Here is a 10,119-nt window from a genome sequence, read left to right as displayed (position 1 = left end):
TTCCTGGACTTTTCTGACTTTGACACACTTTGCAGGTGTGGCTGCCCAGGAATGACCAAAATATGGTCTCTTGTGGCTTGCTTATACAGAGCCAAATCCCTCTAGAGAGCAATCTCCCCCTTCAGTCTCTCTCTCATCGGAGTCCCACTCCTTCTGAGGATGGGATGGGATCTGATCCGGATTAGGAAGGCGGCGGCTATTTAGGAGCCTGGCATCTCTCCCCAAGGAATCCAAGACCCAGTTTAGGACTTGGGGTGAGGACCAGTATCCCAGTGGGGTTCTTATCTTTGCAGTCCTGTTTTACCCCAGGCCTTAATCCCCTGGGCAGGATGGATAAAGTCTTCCTTGTTTTTAGAGCTTCCCTCTATTCTGCTCTGTCTCCTGACTGGTTTCTCTATGATGGAGTTGTGGCTACTTGGGTGGGTAGGCAACTCAACATACCTGTCTGACTCAGAGCTCTGTGCCCTAGCAGCGTTAAGGGTAGCTGGCTAGGAGCAGGCTGGGCATGATTTGCCTCCTGCCACTCCTGAGAAAGCTGCCTTGCCTACAGAGCATCTTCTGGATTTTGTCCAGTGCTTGCGCAGCTGCTCTGCCATGCCTGAGAAGGGATGGAGGGGCCTGGTAAGGAGGCACTTCAGCAGGGGCTTCGGGTGGCTGTGACCACCACGCTATTCAGACACCAGATCAGGATGTGGCAAGGGAGCTCAAAACAAAATGTTCACACTGCCTGAAAAATAGCCAAAAAAATGAAGTCAAAGAAAAGGGAGAAGAGCTAAGCAAACCACTGTATGCTGCTGCAAAGGCATATATCTGGCAGCAAGTGAGAGAAGAGGGCATGGCCAACACAAACTGAGCTGCAGCTTTGGATTGCCTCTGGAAGATGCAGACAGAAGGAGAGGCATGCATGTGCAATAGAACTGTGGGAGATGCTGGGCTGCAGAAAAAGAGCTTAGCATAGATACAGCCTTAAATATGTGAACCATTTTACAGTACTCTTCTACATACCAACTATACATTACCAAAAAAGTCGTACTAAATTCTTTGACATAAGTTTTATTTAGAGGGAAATAATTTTTGCATATACATGGCACAAATTAATTATATACAATACACTTCCCATGATAAGAATTATGATGCTGTTCACAGAAAGGTATCAATTTGAGATACATAATGCATAAGCTAAAATATACAAATAGGGCGTGGAGGTGAACCTAATGACCTTTCTGTTTATTTACCTATAGACGTATTTCAAGGAACACTGATAATTTAATGTTCAAAAAGGTTTTTTTTAATAAACAAACTTCTAGTAAAGTTAATCCAAATATTTATAATACTATTCAGTTGTTGCACAGTATTTCCAATATACAATCAAGAAGATACATAGAACACAACACTTATGAAAAAATCTATTGCACCCACAATTTAAAGGTTTCACTGCTTTTTCTGGATGCTGCACTACTGTATGTATATAAACATTTACAACACTTCAGTAAACACAAAGCTTCTAAATGTAGTGCAGTCTTATGGGGGACTCTCTCAACTCTTAAAATAAATGTTAAATGCCCATATACCGTGCCATTTATTCTAAGCAGATATCTTAAGTTATACTCCATTATTCCTATTGTGAGTAACAGACATGCTTTCCCCATGTTCATAAGATTAGTATTCCTCTGGATGTACATATTTTGTACTCCTTTGCTCAAATGCCACTAGTGGCGTTTCACGCCTCAGTGCTTGTGACATATTTGCCTCTTTTATGTTATTTGTTTCAATGTCCTGTTAAATAATCCTGTGTAGAGTCTGAAGCAAAAGAATCTGCATCTTCATTGTCGGAATCATCGCTACTGTCATCAGCAGCTGGCTCTCCGGTCAGTGCTATCCGGGCATAATCATCAGTGTCTATGGACTTGCAGAAATGAATGGCATATTTCAGTTTTTCCTCTAGTACCTGTTTACAAGAATACCTGGGAAGCTTCAATAGAAAGAAGCATGTATATGACTCAGGAAGGAAGTGATCTGGAGGATTGTATTTATCCAAAACCTGTCAGACAACAAGCACAAGCCATTTAGTTTCACTATTTAACAACACAGAGAAAACATACTAAAATAAGACCAGGATTTTTTTTTTTTAAATCACATTTACCCTGATGTTAAGGCTTCTAAAAAGAATAGCTGCTAAGTGAACAAATACATTTTCTTCATACTAAATCAAAAACATTGTTATATATAGTATGGGACTCTTTGAAGTGAATAGTATATGCTAAAGGAAGAAGCTAGTTAAAATCCACTCCTCACTATGAACTGGTAAAATATAAAAAACGCTTAAATGTTAAAACCATATTAAGCTGAAATATTTAATAAGATAAATGGGCTCTTTTAAGTGAACGTTAATAAAAGCAAGGGGTGACTACCACTGAAGAAAACTCATCCAAAGAAGCAAAATGGTGGTGGGGGAAAATATCCAGAGCTGGACCAAGGAAAATATTTAAACCAACGTTTGTTGTATTTTGCATCCTCTATTGCTCTATAAACTCTAAAGTGATCTTGGTATTAAAACTAGCTTAGTGAAGTTAGCACATTCTCCTGTCTGCCACCACCTCTTCGTTATCAGCCTGTGGGTCTCCTGACCTTACCTGAATAACAAAGTCCCTGCCTCTGAAATCTGCAATAGTTCTAGGTAGCCTTGTCCTGCCCCATACAAAACGTAGGAAGAGAGATCGTTCGGTGTTGGAGAAGGATTCCATCACCTCCCAGAACCACTGTATCAAGGAGGCGGTAGGTTCAATTCCCTTATATGTTGCTACAGACTTCAGAAGGTGAAGTGGGATATCTGGGCTTCCACATACCTGAAAAATAAAACATGAAGACAAGAGAAGGAATTGATCAGAAATCAATCACAGGCAATTTGTTCCCTTCTTTCCATCAAAGTGTTTAATCAGCTTTTTCAATGACAAAATGAACATTCCAAACATCTACAAGTTATGGTCCATTTAACTCCTTCAAACAGTGACGTTTAGCATCAGGGACAATGACTAGCCTTCTTTGATACTACTGCAGCACTAAACTGAACACTTTACAACTTTGAAGTGCTATACAAAATGGAATTGGCTTCAACAGCTCTGGGAGATATTATTCCCATTTTACATCTGAGGGAACAGACAAAGATTTTCTTAAGACCTCTTACAAAATCAAATGTCAGAGCTCAGCAGTTCCTGGTTCTTAGTTCCACACAATCTATTACATCACACTGCCTAATTGCATAAAAAGTGGTCCTTGTAAAAATATGAGAGGACAACTATATAAATATTTTCTAGCCCTCTCCTTCAGCTACAAATTACATGCAATCTACTATCATTACACTGCATGGTTTTACTAGAGCTAAAACACGAGCATTGGATCAGTAAGACTCAAGTAAATGGTCTAATTTTATATCATCAATCCAACAGCAGTAGTGAATGAGAAAGCCTATACCATTGTTTCCAGTTCGTATCCCGTAAAGAGTGAAAGAAGAGGAACAGGAACAACCCGGGCCATCCCTTCCCGAACTGCTGCAACTTGTTCATCAAATTCATGAAGTCTGCAGAAAGACATTTACAACGGAAATAAGTTTCAGTGAACACTTACAGTGATCGTTTGAGCATCTTACATGGTGAATTAAAATTACTCTCCAAAATCATTTCTTAATTATGCCAATTTATTGCCTCATGTATATTAATCAATAAGCATCTGGGACAACATTTTCATACCCTGGGATGCTCAGTTAGGCTCCTAAATGCTCCTATAGCTACTTAATTAAAAGTGGCCTCATTTTCAGAAGTGCAGAGCACCTCCAGTTCCACTGAGTTCAGATTTGTGGCTGCTCAATGCAGCTGAAGATTAGATCACTTATTTATGTGTCTACATATGGATTCAGGAGCCTAACTAGGCACTCAGGATGTAGAAATTTCAGCCTTAGTTTTTAAAACAAGATTGGAATTTATTTAATAGGTTTTTTTTGCCTGGAAAAAATTTCTCCATTTCTGGAGTCCCTCTCAACTGTACATGAAGTTTAAAATCTTGTGGGATTGCCGTTGTAAAATGACTAAGCTGTCTTCAGATTAAAAAAGCCTAGTTAAACTTTTTCTGTTTTGTTAGAGTTTTTTCTTTTATGCTCTTGTCCCATTTAGGATGTTCACAATTTGGTGAACCTGGATGTCATTATCATCAGATTAACAACTAAAACAGAAACTGCTCAAGTTATCCTATATTAAAGGATTACACTACACTAAAACAAGTTGCTAATGCTCCATCTTTAAACATGGTTATTTTATGTTCAAGATCCCATGCAATTTTCAGCAAGATGGACCTAAATTCTGCAAAACTCTGCATAAAAGCCCCATTGCGCTAGGCACCATATACATATATAATGAAAAGACCATCTCTGCCCCAAAGAGTTGACAATATAATTATAGGGAGAAACAGATGAGCACAAAGATGAGGGTGAAGCAGAAGATAATGGTCTGTTCTGTTTTTACTGAATTAAAGCAGGGAATCAGAGGGACGGGGCATTCCTACTCCTGGAAATTCTGACCGTAAGAAAAGCTCTTTGGAGGCCATGGGTAAGCAATCTAAGTTAGAGCATCCCTAAAATCCAGGGCCACAAAGCCACTTTTCCTAGCCACTCATCTCAAACCAAGCACACCTTAGCCAAATTGGAGCATATCTGCCTCACAGTGTGCTGGTTAGATGGTATTAGGCAGGGATTGAACAGTGAGGAACAAAATATTACATTTTAAAACAATTAGTCTCAATTCAATTGCCACAGGCAAAAAAGGATGGTTACTTACCTTGTAATTGTTGTTCTTCGAGATGTGTTGCTCATGTCCATTCCATTCAAGATGTGTGTGGCCGTCACCAGAACTTTTTCCCTTTAGCAGTACCCGTAGGGCTGGCTTTGGAGTCCCGTGCACACGCCGCGGTATATGAGGGGCTGCTGGTCCTGCGTCCTCTCAGTTTCTTCTTGCTGCCAACTCTGGAAGCGGGGATGGGGGTTGGATCGTGGAATGGACATGAGCAACACATCTCGAAGAACAGTTACAAGGTAAGTAACCATATTTTCTTCTTCAAGTGCTTGCTTATGTGACTCACAAGCAATACCTTGGAGGAGGGACGGAGTTATGGATAAACTGCCTGCAGCACCGTTCTGCTGAAGCCCGCATCGTACCACGCCTGCTGGACAATGACATAGTGGGACGTGAAGATGTGAACAGATGATCAGATGGCAGCCCTGCAGATGTCTTGCACAGGCATTCTCGCTAAGAAGGCTGTAGACAAAGCTTGAGATCTGGTTGAGTGGGCTGTAATCATCCCCAGAAGCGGCACCTTCGCCTGTTCATAGCAGAACTTGATGCAGCAAGTTAACCACAATGAGATGCACTAGGCGGAAATAGGTAAGCCTTTCATCCGATCAGCCACCACGATGAAGAGTTGTGTAGCTCTCTGGAACGGTCTTGTGCGCTCAATGTAGAATGCTAACGCCCAACTAACATTCTAGCGTGTGCCACCTCCTCTCCTCCTCCAAACCATGCAGTTTGGGAAAAAACACGGGGAGAAAAATGTCTCGGTTATGATGAAATTGGGAAACCACCTTAGGCAAAAAGGCCGGGTGTGGCTGCAACTGAACTTTGTTTTTATAGAACACAATGTAAGGAGGCTCTGAGGTCAGTGACCTAATCTCGGAGACCCTCTTTGCCAAGGTAATGGCCACCAGGAAGGTCACCTTCCATGACAGCACCAGTAAAGGGCACGTGTCCATGGGCCGAAGGGGGGATCCCGTGAGCTGCGAGAGATCCCAGGGAGGCACTGGATCACAGACCTGCAGATAGAGCTTTTCCATCCCTTTCAGGAACCTAGTTGTCATAGGATGGGAGAAAACTGATCTCCCCTCCAAAGGCTGGTGGAATGCCGATATAGCTGCTAGGTGGACCTTCAGGGAGGAAATGGCTAACTCCTGGAGTTTTAGTTCCAACAAGTATTCCACGATCACCTGTATCAGCAACAACCCAGGCGAAATCCTCTGGGACACTGCCCAACAGGTAAATTGCTTCCATTTAGCCTGATACACGACCCGCGTGGAAGGTTTCCTGCTACCCAGCAGGATTTGCTGGACTTGAGCCGAACAGGCTCGCTCATCTGTGCTTAGCCACAGAGCCTCCATGCTGTGAGGTGTAGGGAGTCCAGTTACGGGTGTAGCAAATGACCATGATCCTGGGACAGGAGATTGTGCCATCTCAGAAGCCCCAGCCGGGGGGGCGATCAATAGGTCCAGCAGCATGCCGAGCCAGTGCTGGCGTGGCCAGGCTGGTGCAATTAAGATAACATCCGCCTTGTCCCTCTTGATTTTCAGCAGGACTTTGTGAAGGAGAGGAATGGGTGGAAATGCGTACACGAAGCTCCCTGACCTCTGCAGAAGGAAAGTGTCAGAGAGCGACCTGGCCGCTCCAGACTGTGGAGGGAGCAGAACTGCGGGCATTTCTTATGTCATGCTGATGCGAACTGGTCCACCTGGGGAGAGCACCACCATTGGAAAAATCAGAGAGACCACACCTGGATGCAGCAATCAGTCATGGCGGGGTCAGAATGACCTGCTGAGGCGGTCTGCCTCGTCATTCCTCACTCCTGGGAGGTGAGAGGCTATTATGTGAAAATTGTGTCTGACCGCCAGGTCCTACAGCCAAATGGCTTCCTTGCAGAGGGCTGAGGAACAGGCTCCCCCCTGCCTGTTGATGTAATACATGGCCCCTGTATTGTTTGTCAGCATCTGCACCACCTTGCCTGCAATAAAGTGGAGGAACACTCCACATGCTAGTTGAATAGCCCATAACTCTCTCATGTTGATGTACGTGCGCCTCTCCTCCCTCAACCAGACCCCTTGTGTGCCGAGGCTGGCATGGATATGGGCCCCCATCCTAAGTCCAACGTGTCAGATGCCAAGGTGACTGAGGGGACTAGCTCTTTGAACGGCACACCCCTCAACACTGCCCAGGGGGTCCACAACCAGTCTAGTGAGGCCAGGATCTGGGGGGAGGGGTGGGAAAGGGAAACTGTGACCACTCGATCCAGGAAATGTCTGTTCGGGGCATAAACCGAGGCCAGCCATGATTGAAGTGGTCTGAGTCTGAGGAGAGTCAGCCTCACCATGTAAGTGCAGGCTGCCATGTGGCCTAACAACTGCAGACACAGGTGTAGGCAAGCAATGACACCAGACATCACCTCGAAGCGTGGCTGGGATAGGAAAGCTCTGGCTTGGGATGCATCCAGGGCCACCCCAATGAACTTTACTCGCTGCACTGGGGTTAATGTGGACTTCTGCTCATTTATTAGCAGGCCCAGCAGGCGGCACAGGTCAGACCTACACTGCTCTGGACCTGGGCCCTGGACCTGTCCCTGATAAGCCAGTCATCCAGGTAGGGGAAAATTTGGACCCATTTGCACCTCAGGTGCGCCGCCGCCGCCACCACCATACATTTTGTAAACACGCTCAGGGCTGAGGAAAGCCTAAAAAGGAACACAGCAAACTGGTAGTGGGAGCCATCTACCATGAAAGAGGAGGAAACACTTGTGGCTGGGGAAGAGAGAAATGTGGAAGTAAGTGTCCTTTAGGGCGGCATACCAGTCTCCTGGATCCAGGGAGGGGATGACAGAGGCAAGGGAGACCGTGTGAAATTTCAGCCTCTTGAGATATTTGTTGAGACGACACAAGTCTAGTATGGGGCTTAGACCCCTTTCACTTTGGAGATAAGAAAGTACCTCGAGTAAAACCCCTTTCCCCATATGTCTGGTGGAACCTCTTCTACAGGCCCCAGGCTGAGAAGGGTCTCTACCTCTTGCATGAGGAGTTGCTCGTGAGAGAGGTCCCTGAAGAGGGACGGGGAGGGAGGGCTGTTGGGAGGCGTAGAAGCAAACTGGAGGGCATAGCCTGCCGAAACCATGACAAGGACCAAGCAATCCGAAGTGACCTTGGCCCATTCGGACAGGAAGAGAGCTAGGCGGTTCAAGAAGGGACAGGAGGGATCCAGGGAACAGCTGGAACACCGCCCTCACACACACCTTCAAAATGACCTCCTTGATTACCAGATCGCCTAGATGACCCTTGCTGGGGGGCTGAGGAGGAACCTGGCGTTGGTTCAAGTCCCCTATTTCTCTCCCTCTGTCTGTAGAGTGTGAACTGCTGTGGCTGGTTCCTCTGCTGTTGCTGGCCCTGAGGACGGAACTGGCATCTAGGGGCCTAGGGCGTATAAAGACCCAAGGAGCGGAACGTGGCCCTCGAGTCTTTCAGACCATGCAACTTTGCAGCCGTCTGATCTGAAACAAGGCCAACCCGTCGAAGGGGAGGTCCTGGATGGACTGTTGGACCTCCTGGGACAGCCCCAAGGATTGCAGCCACGAGCACCGACGCATGCAGATGGCAGAGGCCATGGCTCTGCCCGCCAAATCTGCTGCATCCGAAGACACCTGCAGTGCTGCTCTGGCCACCGTCATATCCTCCTCCAGGTTGGTACTAAAGTCCAGTGCCTGGTCCTCGGGAAAAGCGTCCACAAAGCACTTTAGCGCATCCCAGAGATTGAAGTTGTACCTGCCCAGGAGAGTGTTGATTGGCAATTCAAAACTGCAGGCTTGCCATCAAATAAACCTCTCTCCCAAACAGGTCTAATTCCTTGTTATCTTTGTTTTCTGGCATGGAACCTGGCTGTCCCTTCCTATCCTGCTGATTGGCCACATCTACCACTAGGGTATCGGGAGAGAGGTGGGTGAGAAGGTACTCGAATCCTTTGGCCAGGACATAATATTTTTTCTTGGCCCTCTTAAGAGGTTGGGACTACTGATGAAGTGGTCTGCCACAGGGCCTTCACTATCTATCTTCAATACCCCCTCATGCACCGGGAGGGCAACCCGGGCTGGGGCGGCTGCTGCCAGGACATTAGAGACTGTGACACCTCCTTCATCTCCTCCACCACCAACCCCAAGTTGGAAGCCACGCTCTTGATGTGCCCTGAGATCATCCTGGGGCACCGAATGTCCCTGGGTGACCACCTCTGGTGGTCCTCTCGAGAGGACACTGACTCACTGTCAGACGACCATAGTGGGGCTGCCTCGGAAGCTCCTTCTGTACGGTGCTGTGTGGTGGGGGAGCAATGACCTGATCTGTGGGTGCTCCGGTGCTCTGTAGAACGGCCTTTCGGCGTCATCGATCGTGATGACGAGACCCATTGCCGGTGCCACGACCAGTGCTGACATGGGGAACCGTGCTCCGACTGTGAACTGGAGCACCCAGAGCGGTGCCGACTTCCCTCTGAGGAGCAGCCTCCTGCAGGCAACCCAGATAGGAGCAGCCTCCTGGAATGAACTTCCCCCGGTGCCAGAGACTGTGACCGGTGCCAGGAAGGCAACCTTACTCTGTGCCCTGCCAATGTGGGGTGCTCCAGCAACCATGACCTGGAGCCCCTTCTGGGGGAGCAGTGCCATGTCGACCCATCCACCCAGGGTAACTGGGCTGTTGGAAATCTTCCTCCCAGCTCCGGAGATCACCCGAGCCAACCAGGGGGTCCCAATGCAGGCTTCCCCTGCAACACCGGCCCCTTCTCTCTGGGATGAGGCAGGGGCAGCGTGGGCAAGGCCAACAAGGTCTGTGCCACCTGAAACACCTCTGGTGTTGATGGCACCGGCAGATGCAGAGACAACCTCCCATTCCCAGGAGTCGGGTGGCTCTCTGGTTGGAGCTCTGTGTGCTGCTTTTTCGAAGGAGAGGAAGAAGTCCGGTGCCAAGGTGGGGCTGGTGTCGACGGCGTGCTCTGCACCAAATGTCATGCTCGATATCGAAGCAGAACAGATTGGTTCAGAGGTCGGTCTGAGTGCTGCCTTCCATCAGTAAGGCTTTCAAGCAGATCTCTCTGTCTTTTCAGGTCCGAGGTCTGAAGGCCTTACAAATTTTGCATTTGTCCTTACGATGAGCTTCTCCCAGGCACTTTAGACAATTATCATGGGGGTCACTCAGCAGAAAGGCCATCCCACAGGAGGCACATGGTTTGAAACCCGGTGAACGGGGCATGCCCCGCTCCCGGCAAAGTCCCAGCCGGGACT

General features: G+C 47.3%; 1 protein-coding gene across 8 annotated transcripts in view; it reads right to left on the bottom strand.

The window, feature by feature from the left end:
- Nucleotides 1-1,037: 1,037 nt before the first annotated feature.
- HERC2 (HECT and RLD domain containing E3 ubiquitin protein ligase 2) overlaps nt 1,038-10,119 on the bottom strand; it is a 216,296-nt gene continuing 207,214 nt past the window's right edge. For all 8 annotated transcript variants that reach the window (XM_067559971.1, XM_067559974.1, XM_067559977.1 and 5 more), the window contains 3 exons: nt 3,472-3,577; nt 2,634-2,846; nt 1,038-2,041 (listed from right to left, as the gene is read on the bottom strand). In XM_067559971.1, the coding sequence (XP_067416072.1) occupies nt 1,769-2,041; nt 2,634-2,846; nt 3,472-3,577 (592 nt within the window). In that variant the 3' untranslated portion in view covers nt 1,038-1,768. The remainder of the gene's footprint in view (nt 2,042-2,633; nt 2,847-3,471; nt 3,578-10,119) is intronic.

The sequence above is a fragment of the Emydura macquarii genome, unplaced genomic scaffold (assembly GCF_026122565.2).
Source record: "Emydura macquarii macquarii isolate MOO-44397 ecotype Brisbane River unplaced genomic scaffold, CSIRO-AGI_Emac_v2 contig_2207, whole genome shotgun sequence".
Lineage (NCBI taxonomy): Eukaryota > Metazoa > Chordata > Testudines > Chelidae > Emydura > Emydura macquarii.
The sequence above is the reverse complement of the archived record's forward strand: the minus strand, read 5'-3'. Positions and strand labels throughout refer to the sequence as shown.